The sequence below is a fragment of the Plecotus auritus genome (assembly GCF_963455305.1).
Source record: "Plecotus auritus genome assembly, chromosome: 11".
Lineage (NCBI taxonomy): Eukaryota > Metazoa > Chordata > Mammalia > Chiroptera > Vespertilionidae > Plecotus > Plecotus auritus.
Window position 1 is genome coordinate 34,382,320 of NC_137777.1, and position 15,670 is coordinate 34,397,989.

At 42.8% G+C, this 15,670-nt stretch overlaps 2 protein-coding genes across 9 annotated transcripts in view; one reads left to right on the forward strand and one right to left on the reverse strand.

Moving 5' to 3' along the window:
* Positions 1–3,583, forward strand: part of CLVS1 (clavesin 1) — a 141,256-nt gene extending 137,673 nt beyond the window's left edge. Inside the window, exon 6 of the mRNA XM_080647091.1 lies at positions 1,981–3,583. Coding sequence (XP_080503217.1) covers positions 1,981–2,068 — 88 coding nt within the window. The 3' untranslated portion in view covers positions 2,069–3,583. The remainder of the gene's footprint in view (positions 1–1,980) is intronic.
* ASPH (aspartate beta-hydroxylase) overlaps positions 3,570–15,670 on the reverse strand; it is a 170,907-nt gene continuing 158,806 nt past the window's right edge. For all 8 annotated transcript variants that reach the window (XM_080647084.1, XM_080647083.1, XM_080647081.1 and 5 more), the window contains 4 exons: positions 9,711–9,846; positions 7,099–7,190; positions 6,606–6,739; positions 3,570–5,765 (listed from right to left, as the gene is read on the reverse strand). In XM_080647084.1, coding sequence (XP_080503210.1) covers positions 5,615–5,765; positions 6,606–6,739; positions 7,099–7,190; positions 9,711–9,846 — 513 coding nt within the window. In that variant the 3' untranslated portion in view covers positions 3,570–5,614. The remainder of the gene's footprint in view (positions 5,766–6,605; positions 6,740–7,098; positions 7,191–9,710; positions 9,847–15,670) is intronic.

Below are 15,670 nucleotides of genomic sequence, written 5' to 3' on the forward strand. Positions count from 1 at the left end.
TCTTTTATACCCCCTTCATTAAGTTTATTCCTAGGTCTTTTTTTGTTGCAATGATACATGGGATTGCTTTTTAGTTGCTCTGAGAGTTAATTATTGGTGCATAAAAATGCCATAGATTTGTGGATGTTGATTTTTGTATCCTGCTACCTTGCCAAATTCATTTATTAAGTCTAGTAATTTCCTGGTAGAGTCTAAGGTTTTCTATGTACAATATCATGTCATCTGCGAATAATGGCAGTTTTACTTCCTCCTTTCCAATTTGGATGTCTTTTATCTCTTCTTGTCTGATTGCTTGCTGTGGCTAGGTCTTCCAGTACTATGTTGAAAAAGAGTGGTGAAAGCGGACATCCTTATCTTGTTCCTGTTCATAAGGGAAATGCTTTTAGTTTTTGCTCATTGTATATTGGCTATAGGTTTGTCGTATATGGCCTTTATTATGTTGAGGTATGTTCCCTCTGTTCTCACTTTACTGAGAATTTTTATCAAAACAGGATGCTAGATTTCGTTAAACGCTTTTTCTGCATCTATTTGATATGATCATGTGGTTTTAATCTTTCAATTTGTTTATGTGATATATCACATTTGTTGATTTGCGAATATTGTACTAGCCTTGCATCCCTGTAATAAATCCCACTTGATCATGTGTATGATCCAAACTGGGCCCACTAGCAGAGAGCACTAGAACTGAGAAAGGTGTCCACATAACATCTGGCTGTGAAAAACAGCAAGGTTGCTGTCTGCCAGGGAGAAATGGCTAGAAATGCAGACATCTTAAAAGGCCAACACACAACATTTTGAGTGCAACCACTTCACCTTGGGCTCCAGCAGAGGGCGGGCAGAGTGAACTGGAGTTGTATAAATGTAAGTCAGGGATGGGGGGTCTGGGATTAGAGCTCATTAGGCAGACACCCCAGTTTCCTGTGCTGAATCATTCCCTCATGCTGCAGAGGTCATCTTTCTCAGGCAAACTTTTGCTCTCCTGATGTTTTTGCCTTGGGGGATGACAGTTCACCCATCCTAATGGAAAATCCCTTTCCCCCACCCTGTGGAGTTTTTGATGCCCATTAAGAGACTGAGAATAACAATTAGCCTCCAAGCAGAAGCAACTGTCCACCCTGTTGGAAAACCTCTCACCCCACCTGGACAACTGCTTGAGGCTACTCCAGGCTGAATCCAGTCAGTCTGGGGTCTTTGTCAGGTCTAGTTAGTTAGAAACAGCAGTTTGGGTCCCCATCGTGGACTGTGCAGTGAAGCAAAAGCCAGCAGGACACCAAGCACCTGATACCTGTGGGACCAGCTCCGTGGGGGAAGGAAGTACAGCTCAGAACAGGGTCAATCAAGGTGTGAGACTCAAGACAGACCCACTCTGGGCTAAGGAGTCCCCGACCACTGGACAGCTGGCACAATGACTTTGGGGTTGAACCTCACTGGCAGCAAGTTGGAGGGGAGATCCCTCCCACACACAGGACATCAACAATGAAGTCTCGATCCCGGTCAGGGCACATACAAAAATCAACTAATGAATGCATAAATAAGTGGATCAATAAAAATTAAAAATACATATTAAAAGTCTCAATTACAACAGGAGAGCCCAAACAATGCACACAAGAGGCATTCCTAGAGCATCCAGCTCAGGTGAACAGAGACTACACCACTGGACTCCTCAAGACACTTTCTACATAAGGCCATCCCACAACGACGGAGAGGCAAAGCAGTTCTACCTAACACCCAGAAGCAAATAGAAAGAGATGAGTTTTCTGCAAAGAAGATTCCCAGATGCCTCTCCCCATAAAAAAATGTGGTGTAGAAGACCCCGAAGCAAGGAAAGCAGAGCTACAAAAGCGGGGGAGAGGGGGTTAGTTATTTTGAATGTCTTAATAACGGGAATATAAAATCTGAATGCCCTCTAATGTTCCAAAATGTTGTCATCATGAATTGTTTTGTAACTGTATCTTTTTTCCTTCCTTCCCATATTATTAGATCTCAGTCTGTGGTAGAAGCTGGGACCCTGAAACATGAGGAGAAGGGAGAGAATGAGAACACTCAGCCACTCCTGGCTCTGGACTGAACCCCGAGTCACTCCATGTTCCCGCATATCGCCAGCCGTCGGTGGTATCAGCCACCTAGGAAGCACATGCGCAACTGACCCCAGACAGGTACGGCTTGACACAAGGCTCTCCACTCCTGCCACCCAGTAATGACTGTCACCAGCCATTGGTCGGAGCAGCCAAAGTTGAACAAAGACTTGAGAGATGCTTTTTTTTTTTCTTTTTCAATGAGGGCATTGGGTAGAGGATAAAGCAAGGCAGTTATGTAATCAAGATTTTCATCCCCCACATTTATGGGATTAAATTAATTACTAAATTTGATGCACACACTGCATTAGATCAAGGATTTTTCTGAGGCATCGCCCGGAGACCTTCTCCCGTTTTTGCAATTTAAGATTAAGTGCATTTCTGAGTAGATACATCACCATTGTCCAGTTTAATGTAGTGCAGAGCCCTGAGACAATGGTATCACCAGTAATTCCCATTCTTATTATTTTCTTTGACCTCATCACCAGCATCAAGTTGCTCAGCCTGAGAGCAAGTTCTCCGAGGCTGCTTATTTTCATATCCTGCAAAAACGATTTTGACATCACATCTTTTGTCAGGCTACCAGCTGATCATCATGAGCTGACATTAAAAGAAGGCACACAATGTGAAATATGATTATTTCATCTTAGCAATGTGTCTCTGCAGATGGGGTCCCATTGAAAACATGTCAGTGATTTATTTGCCTCACTTGGGTCACTACAGCAAAGAAAAGTGCCACTAAAGCATTTAACTCCCCCCGCCACCAGTGAAAGGTGTGGAGAAAAGGGAGGCTGTTGCTGGAGGAAGACCCTCAAGGATGGCTAAATAGGCAAGTACTGGAAATAAGAAAACTAGGAATGCAGGATGAAATGCCAAAGATCATTGTATTTCTTTGTCTATTCTCCTTGGAAATGGAGCCCCCAACTATCCATTCAAAGGAAATTAGATAAAAATGAAAGATATCATAGGACATGATATCCTTACCTGTGCCATTTTCCCCCAAAACCAGCTGTATGTTTTCAGATATCTCAGCCATCTGCATGACATGGCCATTCATTAGTATAACCAGTGGGTGCTCAATGCCAAATAAAAATATTTTAGTTAATGGGCAGTAAAGTATGATTTCACATTTTAAGAATTTGGGAGGGTTAACTTGTTAGCTAAAAATTTCAAAGGAAAGAGGTGATTCAACTGGCCATAAATCACCCTCGATCGCTGCTATTACTAATTTTTTTCTACTGGTAGATAATAAAGATAATAATTAACAGAAATAATTAACAGAAGTAATTTTTGTATTCACCCTTGAAATAAAATTGAAATAGAATTAAAAATATTTCTCAATTGCATTGCAGTATTAATAAAACCAATTTTTTTTTGTGTAGACATTTCAAATAACAAAATATTGAAATAATTCTACCAATGCAATGACTAAAACACTTTTCTTATACACCATGATACACCATGACATAGGGAAGAAAGATGAAGAATTAAAGTGAATTAGAAAATCCATTTTATTACCTGGGTTTATAAGGTAAGGCAGTTGTGGAATCCAAGTACTTAAAATGCTATTGGAGTCAATTATTGCCAACCCTTTGCAACAGTAAAAACAATTCTGGCTTTTCAATTGGCAATCTTTAGAATCCTGTAGTGACCTGATTTTAAATACCATGTTATAATTGCAAGTTAAGAGCTAGTTTTCACTCTATTCCATGACTTCATTACATGAATGTAAGAAGATGGTTCAATGATAACAACTTATACTTTGAATTTCTTTGTGTATGCAATATACATACAAGAACCAAATTCTGTATGCAATATACATACAAGAACCAAATTCTGTAAGTGACATGAATGTTACCACATGAGCATTGTATTGTCCTTTGTCAGTCATTTCCTCTGTTCAATAAATACTGAAGGACACAAATACCCTTTTCTTTTTCAAGAGTTTACTTTGGTAATTTGATATTCCCCCCCGCCCCCACTCCATCTATTTTAGTGAGTTTTCTGAACATTGGCAAAACAGAAGGGAACACAAATATTTTGCAAACTCTTCTCCTGGAAGCTAATGTGCATAAGAACAAAAAAAGATTCATTTCCATTTTAAAGAACTGTTTTCTAAATGGCACACAAAAACATCCTCCTTTGTCCTGAGATAGAAAAGAAGGCACACGTGTTTTTCTACCTGTGAATGATATTTGGTAACCCCTGTGTAATTTTGCCAGCATTTTTTTTTTGTTCATATTGGCTTAAAGTTCAGTGCATTCATATTATTACATTCTTACAGCTAACATTTCTAGTGTGCTTTAATTAAAAAAAACTTAATGCATTCTTAATCTACCCAATTAATGACATGGTCATCTTTGGAATGAATAGGCAAGGCCATTTTTCAATAATAAAACTAAGCTATGGATAATAATTGCTATTTCAAAATGATGTTGAGATGGCAGGAGTTGCTGGAGGAGGCTTCCAAGCTCTTTCAAAGAGGAAAGCGATCTCGACATCCTACACCCGGGACCGAGACCCTGGCACTCCTGCCTTCCACTCTGCCATCCTTCCTAGTTTTGCAAAACTGTGATGGGAATCCTCTCAAGGATTCTGTCACTCGCATGGATCTACAATAGGCAAAGACACTCTGGATTCCAGCCCTGTCATGGACAGCCACTGGCCCGGAGCCAGAGGTCCTAGCAGCCACCTATCTACCTGATCCCGAGAGAAAATTTTCACTTGGACAATTTTTACGTTATTTTTTTTTTCAAGCATTAAAAAAACTTACATGAGGCATTTTTATAACTCAATATAAAACGGTTCCATGCCTCTTTTTGGTGTAAAAGCTTCCTCTTAGAAAGAAATGCCATTTTGACAGTATCTCTACCATTTGCATGGTGAGGAGAGAGAAATGAAGACACCAGCTCTTGAAGATAAGAAAAAAAAGAAAGCAGACCCAGTGGGCAGGGAGCTGTACAGTTCACATATGCTGGCATAATTACATTGTTTTCCTTCATAAGTGTCTTTGCCGAAAAATAAAAGAGGGAAGTCTGAGTTCACCAGGAAAGTTATGAAACCGCTAGAAGTGAAGCATTTACACAGCTTGTCATTAAAATCAACGAAAAAGTAATGGTATGTGATGACAAAAATCATCTAGCTACCCTAGAAAAATATAATTGCATAGGAACATTACAAGCTAAAGCAATCCATTCACAGTCTCTACATGTATTCTCACTACACACTGATGCAGCCTATTCTAAATGGAGAAAATCTCTTTGGCTGGCAAGGTAGAAGCTATTATGTATTTACCTGAAATACGGGCATCAGACCAGCGCTGTCCTGGAATGATATACAGCAGGGTCTTTTCTAAGTGAATTGCAGTGGGGCAAGTATTCCCTTTCACATCTTCTAACCCTAGGAGGAGGTTTAGAAATCTTTAGGCTGCAAATCAAGGAAATTAAGGGTGTTGGTGCTCGAATTTCTCTCCCCACACCCGAGCCGACAGAGCCCGAAAGGCAGCCCCTCTCCAGTGTGTCCCAAACCCGCACGACATGCTAAATTGCAGGCAGGCTGCGTCTCTGATGGGGTGTCAGCTCTGGGTGCCACACATCCACGATGAATATCAGCCGGAAAGACGTGGCGTCCTGCCACACCTCGTGCTCAAAGGAGTCGTCAAAGATGAGCACCTTGCCTTCTTCCCAGGTCCTGGAACAGAGAAACGTGAGGCTTGTGATTCCGATGCTGGAGGACCGGTGCATGTCTATGTTGCGGGAAGGCATGGGGAGAAGGGGCCCTACATGGCCCTACAATCACCTCCCTGCTCATGCTAGGACCTGGGCTTTGTGGGCATTATTTCACTTGCTCCATACAACAGTCCTGCAAAGCAGCTAGTATCAATGCCAATGTTATAAGCAAGAAGGCCGAGACTCGAGGGGATTAAGTAACAGGCCAAGGTTACATAGAATTAGGTGGCAGGGCTGGGTTCTGAACAAGGCAGCCAGCTTCCGTGACACCATGCTGACTCCTCCAGAGCAATACATAAATATCACTGGGGGGGTTTCTTCAGGAAGGGGGTCACTGTACCATTGAATAATTTTGTGGTAAAGCAATACACGCAATGTGTAATATGTGTGGGGCTCAGTACAAACCCGCTGACTGAGTGCAAGCAAGTCTGTCCATCCAGAACAAGCATATCAAACTCGCGGCCCACAGGCCGATGCTTCATTTATATGGCCCGTGTTAGCCTTTGAGTTTGACATGCTTGATCTAGAAAGAGAAGCAAGAAGGCTCATCAACCAGATGCACGTGCTCTGGGGAGACATCACTGCAGAAGGCAACCCTGGAACTGGGAGTACCTGGAACTGGGAGTAAGTGTCTCCAGACCAAAGAAGGGACAGAGATGAAAGAGTCTGGATTACCATCACCCACCCCAGTCTACATGTTCACAAAGGAAGCAAAAGTATCCAACTAAACATGGCTTTGTCGTCACAAACATCCATCCTCAGAGGTGATGAATAAGAGAGAAAATGGTGGGAGCAAACGTACTTGGTCTCGTTGGCACACCGGATCTTGCAGCCTTCCTTGGGAATCACCAAGCCCAGGTGCATCCGGAGCCTGCAGTTCGTGGGCCCCGTGTGCGGCCACACGTGAGTTCCTGGGTGCATGATGGAATATTTGATCTGTGCAGAAAATATAACACACCGTTCTTTCATTTATCAAGCTGTGGGGGAATTGCTAAACTAAAGTGACAGTACAAAATTACTGTCAATTTGGATTAGAGCCTTTGTAAGACTCAGAATTAATATTCTCCTCTCATTTCTTTGTGAAGGATTTAAAAATAAGTACTCCCTTTTTGCACAAAACTATATATACACTGAACATTTTCACCCTCAATTCTGACATCAGCCACATGAAATTGTTTCATTAAAAGAGGCATTTGTTGGGCCAAGGGACATAAACACTTCTTTGTAATCATCCACATTCCCTTATTGCCAATAAGCAATTGTGCTCTTCCCAGGACTGAAAACACTCTTGGTACCTGTCCTCTCCTGCATCCTGTTGTCTCGGGGAATTTATCTAGTAAAGAACAGGTTTTAGGAGCTCCTTTACAGGCATTTTCATTTTTTCTTCCTAGAACAATAAATGATAAAAGCATTGTTAGGAACGAATCACAGTACAGCTCTGACACATCCTGCTTGGACCACATGTGATCTTGTCATGCTCACTGTGGGAATGAGAAGGCTGCATACTCACACGGAGACAATGTGCTTTGCTCCACTAGATACTGACTTGCAGAGCAAGGACCAGAATTCTCCCCTCACTGCTGGACTATTTGACTAAGGATGTCTAATAGTTATTCCCCCCCCGAGTCAGGCAGAATAATGGATGTCAACATCTCAGCCCAGGAACCTATGATATGATATATATTACGGAGAGGGGAAATAAAGGATACAGAGGGCACTGAGATTTCTAATCAGCGCATCTTAAAATAGATTATCCTGGGTTAATTAAATGTGCCCAATGGAATCCTAGGGTTCTTAAATGTGGGAGAGAGCGGCAGAAGAGTCAAGGTTTGATACAGAATGAGAAAGACTTGACGGGCCATTGCTGACTCTGACGGTGGAAAGGGTTACCAGCCAAGGCATGTGGGCAGACTAAGTTGGAGCCTCCAGCAGGAAAGCAGCCTGATGACACTTCCATGCTCGCCCAGTGAGACCCACTGTAGACTTCTGACCTCCAGAACTCTAACAATTCATGTTATGTTATTTTAAGGCACTAAGTTTGTGGGAATTTTTTACAGCAGCCACAGTAATATACCAGCCCCCACCCCCCCAAAAAGCTTATATTTCTAACCTAAAAATGCATTTCCAGGATTATACTAAAGAGTTACCTATACAATATTTTTCATTGGAATTTAATGTATTTTTCATTGTATAGATCATCCTTTATATATGGATAAAAGCAGGATTTACATGAAGGTGGGAGGAGGTCTTTGAGAGATGATGTTTTCTAGGCGTCACTGTGTCAAGAGACACAGAATTTGGGACATAGTCTTAAGCATCCTAGGCTATGCAAATTTCTTCACATCATCTACAAAATCGCTGTTTCTTAGGGAAGATGTGCTCAGGAATGCACAGCATCATTTGCTGCATTAAAAAAATCGTGCTGGCAAAAAGCTGACAGCCACTTGAAATCATGTGATCTCTTGAAATCATGGATATTTCCTTGAAAATATCACTTAAGTAGTTCTTTCTCTTTTGTGTAAAGCATTTGGAAAACATAACTGAGATAAACGAAGTGGTTATTAGTCCTTTAACGTACACCAACTGCTTATCATCCTCTCAAATTCAATTCCTGTGTTGACGTTGTGCACACATGGTGCTATTTAGTCTTCAAAATGGATTTACTTTGCACACTACTGTTAACCGAGTTTAACTGGAATTTTCAAGGGAAGTGGAGAGAGATTTAAAGATAAAATTCCATGCTCCTCATTTTAAGGATAGATATGTTAATTCAGTGGTCAGCAAACTGTGGCTTGCGAGCCACATGCGGCTCTTTGGCCCCTTGAGTGTGGCTCTTCCACAAAATACCACGGCCTGGGCGAGTCTATTTTGAAGAAGTGGCGTTAGAAGAAGTTTAAAAAATTTGTCTCTCAAAAGAAATTTCAATCGTTGTACTGTTGATATTTGGCTCTGTTGACTAATGAGTTTGCCGACCACTGTGTTAATCCAATGAGCACACACATACCGGAGCCCTGTGTGCATGCCTTCGCCTGAATTCAGCTCAGGGAATCAGAGGTTGAGTATGAATCACTTCCTATCTTGAAGAGCTCAGGGACCAATTACTGTCCTGTCACTCTGGTCTATCCTCATCTCTACCAACTCTTACCCCTGGGATATCATTTTGGCAAGCAACACTATCTCCATTTGACAGGAGCAAAGAGGCTCAGGGAAGCTCCTCTCCAAGGCATTGAGGAGCACACGGTGGACTCTGCAGATACGCCTACACAGTCAAGGTATTCTGTAGCTTATCATTTAACAGAAAAGATTTAGGAAGTCAAAATACTATCCTATATAATAAAAGGCTAATATGCAAATCGACCCAACAGCAGAATGACCGGTCGCTTTGACATGCACTGACCACCAAGGGGCAGATTCTCAATGCAGGAGCTGTCCCCTGGTGGTCAGTGTGCTCCCACAGGGGGAGCGCCACTCAGCCAGAAGCCAGGCTCATGGCTGGCGAGTACAGGGGTGGTGGTGGGAGCCTCTCCTGCCTCCGCGGCAGCGCTAAGTGTGTCCGACTGATGGCACAGGGAGCGGGCCTAAGCCATCAGTCGGACATCCTGTGAGTGCTCCTGGACTGTGAGAGGGTACAATCTGGGCTGAGGGACCCGCCCAAGTACACGGATTTCGTGCACCGGGCCTCTAGTTATTTATATTTATCCAAATACACACAGGAATATACACAGGCATGCACACACACAAATAAGTGTTCACATATTGTTTTAGAAAACTGGATGGAATTTGATAAGCTGGGTTTTCCTGGACAGTTTCCTGTAAATTGGGGAATCCTGACCCTGGGAAGTGTCACCAGACTAGTGTCCGCTTCCAAGGTATCACTAGCTGCGGAGTCTGGAAGCCGGGGGCTCACCTTGCTGCCACAGCGTAAACTGGCTCCAGTCTCCCTTCTCCCTCAGGTTTTCATCCTCAGGCAGGAAGAGGCCTTTGGCTTTATCCATCACTGCAAGGCCTTCGTCGCGGATCAACTTCCAGTTTCTCTCTAAGGACTAGAGAGGAGATTCTGGTGTTAATGGACTGAAAAGATGCCAGGTAGAACACCTTATCAAAATGACTTTGTTTATCTGATTAATCAAGAAGCGAAAATTTTCTCACTTCATCTTTTATTTTTTTTTAAAGTTGACATTTAAAAAAAATATTTTTTTATTGATTTCATAGAGGAAGGGAGAGGGAGAGAGAAACATCAATGATGAGAATCACTGATCGGCTGCTTCCTGCACGCCCCACACCGGGGATGGAGCTCACAACCTGGGCATGTGCCCTAACTGGGGATTGAACCATGACCTCCTAGTTCATAGGTCAACACTCAACCACGGAGCCACACTGACTGACCGGGCTAAACTGATTTGTAGAGAGAAAGGAAGAGGGGGAGAGAGAGAGAAGTGAGAGAAGAATATCGATCGGCCCCTACTGGAGATTCAGCCCTAAACATGGGCATGTGCCCCAACATTGAACAGGCAACCTTTCTGTGCACAATACGATGCCCCACCAACTGAGCCACACTGGCCAGGGAGGCTCACACCATCCTCCTCTACCCGTTGGTTGAGGTTGTTTCCATACCTTGGTTATTGTGAATAATGCTGTAGTGAACAAGGATACAGATAGCTCTTCGATATCCCATATTCCATTAACTTTGGATGTACTATACCTAGAAGTGAGATTGCTGGGTCACATGGCAGTTCTATTTTTAATATTCTGAGGAACCTCCATACTGTTTTTCATAGTAACTGCACCAAACTTATATTGTTTTTGTGAAACCCACCCATTATCACCCGCTTTCTGCTGGTCACCTACCCATAAATAATTCCAATACTACTTTAATCCCAAGTAGGTAATTCATAAATAGCAAGTCCAAGATTTAATTTCAATACAGACACACTCAAAAGTCCTCACTTTGGCAGGTCCTCAGAGTGAGAGAATATGGTGGTTTTCTCAAGGTGCTAAGATTACAGAAAGGGAAAGAAGAAAAAATGCAGTCCAGATATTTACATCTTCTATAAAACATACAAATCACCAACAGTCCCTACCACTACGTGCCTTGTTCAACTTGCCAGATAAACCTGTTAGATTCATGTTAAACTGTCACACACGAGAGAATTACCTCGCTAACACATGAAATTACTTTCCAAATGAGTTTTTTGGCACCTTCCCCTCCTCTCTCCTGGTATTTTAGAAGTTTCTTTCACTTCTTTTGAAAGCAAATTTTAGAGGCATCTTTGGAAGGAGCCAATCTTTTGTTACTAAAATAGGGCACAAAGCCCCAGGGGAAAACGTTAAAGTAACTGCATCACTAAATAAAATTTTTGAAATGTTACTGAGGAGCAAGCTGCTTTTGTATGTGACATGTCACTCCTGCTCCCTCTTACCTCCTCTGTGTGTCTCAGGGAAGTGTAGCTGAGGTCCTTTTCCAGGAGCAGTAATGATTTTTTAAAAACACGGTTTTGTATCCCCTTGCCACACGTAGCACACCTGGGCCGCCTGCGCTGTGAGGCCACGGACCTGCTCTGTAGGAATCAGGCAGTGCACAGATTTCTAATTTCCATTATAAAATAGCCACTCACCACTTTCTTTTAGGTTCAACACTGTGTCTGACAATTTTACAACTGAAGGATCCTTGTTAATCTAGTGAACACTTTTCCCTTCAGGGATGAAGGGATAACTCTTGGAGTGGACATCTCACAGTCCAGTGGCCAGAAACCGTCTACTGCCTCCACGCCCCTTGACTGTTCTAAGGCACCTGCGGGAGGGGAGAGGTGAGGCTGTAGTGGCCCTGGGGACCCCGCTTCCCTCTGGGGCATGAGGATGATGGATGGCTCCCGCCAGCTCCTCTGCAGCGGGTTACCGGCACCTGTTAGGTGCAGGTACTTATGCGGGTGGTCCTTGGGGAACAGAGCGCTCCCCACAGGACACCGGGCTGACCCAGGGGTTCACATTCCTGATAGCTGGGAAAAACCAGACTAACCAAAAACACACACCTATTAAACCTGATGAAATAATGAACATCATAAAGATAATAATCATGATCTCTTACGTGGTCAACGTGAACATTTTTTCTACCAAAGTAATAACTATACTATGGCAGCAATTTTTAACCAAGTGCACTACAAGAATTTCTAGACATGCAATGCCTGACTAGTCAGTCAGGGGCACCGACTTATTTTTCCCTTAGATTGTAAAAAAAAAATAAAAATGACAACAGTCAACACAAGAACTATCGTTGGGTGTGAACGAATCAAAATTATATTTTTTGTGTTAACAATATGATGTCTTCTTTCCCCTCGTCTTCATCGTGCAATACCGTTAAATCCACACATTGTTCATACATCTGGGTAAATTCACACTCAGGTTTTATAATATTTTGACAATGAGTTATCATTCACACTTGAGTTGTAACGATTACACTTCATTTCACATGCTCTCTTTTCTTTGGCTTAATTTTCCAATGCACTTAGCATCTTCCTTCTTTACAGCAATGAAGAAGTGTGAGAAAATCTCAACCCTATTCTCCCCTTTGCCAAAAACATCATATAAGCTATTATTTTTCTTTCTTTCTCTCTTTTTTTTTCTACAGAGAACCCGCCAGTAGCCATCTGCCTTGCTTTCCTCTGAACAGGTTGCTGTCTGGGCTTGCTGGGCAACTGTCCTTGGCCTCTGCCTGGTATCGGCTCCCTAATGAGTGAATTCTAGTCATTCCTGAGAAAGAACACACTACAGATAAAATTGAATTTCTGAAAATTTCTGAAGCTAGTCATACAATTGATTGAAGGCCTGGCCATGTGCAGAATTCTAGGCAGTAAATAACTTCTTTTCAGAATTTTGCAAGCACTGCTCCATTGCATTATAACTTTTAGTATAGTGTAGTGTTTGGAGGTGTAAAATTTAGAACCAGACAGCCTGGATATGAAATCGGACTCTGCCACATAATTAGCTGTGTGATATTGGGCAAGTTACTTAACCACTCTGTGCCTTAGGTTCCTCATTTATAAAGAGGGTAAAATGCTACTACTTCCCCTAAGAGTCTCCAAGAAGATTAAATGTGCTTAAAAGTACATATGCTGTATGTAAGTATAGCTATGATGATGATGAAGATGAAGATTTTAAGATCTTTTTATTTCTGGTTTCCTGAAATTCTGTGGCAACATGCCTTAATGTAAATGCTAGAAACTCAGCAGTCCCTTCAATATGGAAATTCATCTAACTGAGCTTTAAATATTTTCTCCTATGTAGGAAAACAGGACCATTCAGAGAAACACTTTTGCTGAGGCAGGTAGTAAACATTGCAGATTGCTAAGTAAGGGGAGTTGCTAAGGAAAATCACTACAGAATGGCATGAGTTAGCTAGGGTTGCCAGAACAACATTCCACAGCCTGGGTGACTCCAACCACAGGCGGTTTTATAGTCTCTCAATTCTGGAGGCTGCAAGTCCAAGCTCAGCGGGTTGGCGGGTTTGGTTTCTTTTGAGCCCTCTCTCCCGGACTTGCAGAGGGCCATCTTCTCACTATGTCCTCACACACCGTTCTGTGTGTCCACATTTCCTTTCCTTATAAGGACACTAATCATTGCATTAGGGCCCACCCTAACAGCCTCATTTTAACTTAACCACCTCTCCAAAGGCCCTGTCTCCAATGCAGTCAACATTCTGAGGCACTGGTGGGATTAAGGCTTCAACATATGAATTTGAGGGGGGTGGGCGCGGGGGGACACAGCCTATAGCACTAATACAGATTCAGGTTAGAACTAGTTCCACCTAAGAAAGCAAACAGCCGATGGAGGGGATCAGAGATAAATTCACATCAACACAGGAATAAGTAAGAAGAATTTTACAGGAGCAACATAAAATATAGGCATGGAAAAAGGCAGAAAAAGCTATACTTTTAACATGTAGGCAAAACATAATACAAGAACTCTTAAAATTCAGGTTAACACACATAGGATTGGGCAAGTAACCATGTGATTAGCTGTTAAGAAAAAGCCTGTTAGGAAAACACTGAAGCTGGCATTTGAAAAGTCCCAGAGATGTATGTACTTTGAAAGGTTCTGACTCTAAATTAAGAAAAGGCACGTGGCACAGTTTAGGCATTAAATTGGAGTTAGAAGGAATTGATAACAATGGCGCTTTAGGAGAATGTATACCACATTTTACTTAATTGTCTGAGAACAAACTTGTTATAGTTAATTATTTTAGGAATTTATCTGATTTCTTTTAGAGATAAAATCAGCTTACTTGAATCTTAGCCAAGGCATGTCTGTACTTTAACATGGTGAAGATAAGACAGGGGAGCTGTATATTCTCCTTATAAAGAAACCGGGGGTGGGCATCCCCGGAGGGCTGAGCTGAAGGTAGGAAATCAGAGCAAATACAATAGTGAGTCTAATGCCCACACAGCAAAATTCTCTTTGCAATAAGTTTAATAAAATCTCGTGGGAAATTAGTGGCATTAACGCAGCAATCTCTTGCTGGTCCTAATGCATTTTAATCAGATTTCCTGTTTTCCAAGTTGATAAAGGAAAACATCTGACATTTATTATTGTGGAAATAAAGACCAACCAAATGGAAAGGCACAGGCTATTTATTCAGGGCTGGCTAGGGCAAGGGAGTCATCCGCCCTCACTTGTTCTCTGGCCGCCCTCACTTGTTCTCTGGCCGGGGAAGTAGGAACACCATAGAGAGAAGCATCCGAGGCACCTGATCGGGAGGCTGGAGGCAGGGGCATCTGGGAGCGGGCTGACTAGAAGCAGCATCCTATGTGACTGGAGCGTGTTTGACTGTCTCTGGTTCGTCTTACGTTGGAAGCAGGGCATTAGGGAAGCTGTCAGTTACTAATCATTTAGCCCATTTGGGCCAAATACACTCAAGTTATTGTTTAGCTTCCCGGATTGTCACCAGAGAGCCACGTGGCTTCCTGCAGGTCTGACACACAGTGAGCTGGCTTCCTGGGGTATTGCTTGTAGATAAGGGGTTAGCTTCCCGGGCTGTTCAGTGCAGGTTGTAGGTCAAGGTTCTATTTTTATGTATGGTATGGACATTGTCTGTTTGTCTACTTAGTCTCTCATTATCCTTTCTGAAGGGAAATGATAACTCAAGGCACCCAGCACTGGGTTAAGACAAGAGTCTAGAGAACTGAATTTTGATTTTTCTAGACAGAGGGGGAAGCAGGGTTTCTTTTTCTAAGATAAAGGAGAAAAGACAGTCCAGGTTGCCAGGAGAAACATGTCTGGGATGCAGACAGCAAAGGAGACCCACAGTCCTCAGATTAGCAGGGACAGACTGGCAGGGACAATGACCAATAACGTCAGTCGAAGGAAGGTAAGAGGAGAGACCCAGGTCTGCATCGCTCTACCGACTGTGAATAGTGTGCTGGGCTATGTCCTGAGGGAGCTACAGCTAGGAGCAAACCCCCAAAGCCAAGGGGCTAAGCTGATGGGGAAGCTTTCTGTGTATACACAAAAATGTCACCGGATAAACAGATAAGCAGATGCCCTATAATGTGTATGTGACACCATTGTAATCAGCTCATTATTAATCACAGGAACGGAGCAAAGGGAAGGCCAGACATTATAAGCATGGCCATTTGGGCAGCTTCACCAGGAAGCTGTGACTTGACACTTTCAATGGAACCTCCAGTCCATTCCCTGCAAAGCACTGCGGGGAGGGGTGCAGCAAAGGGGAGACAGTGCATGCTCAGCAAAGTCTGGATGACATAGGTAGGATGCCTGTCAGTCAAACCTGGGAACAGAGACCATTGGCCAGAAGGAGCAGGGCCACTACAAACCCATGAAAATTTGGAAATACATAATCCCCAAGACAAAGGA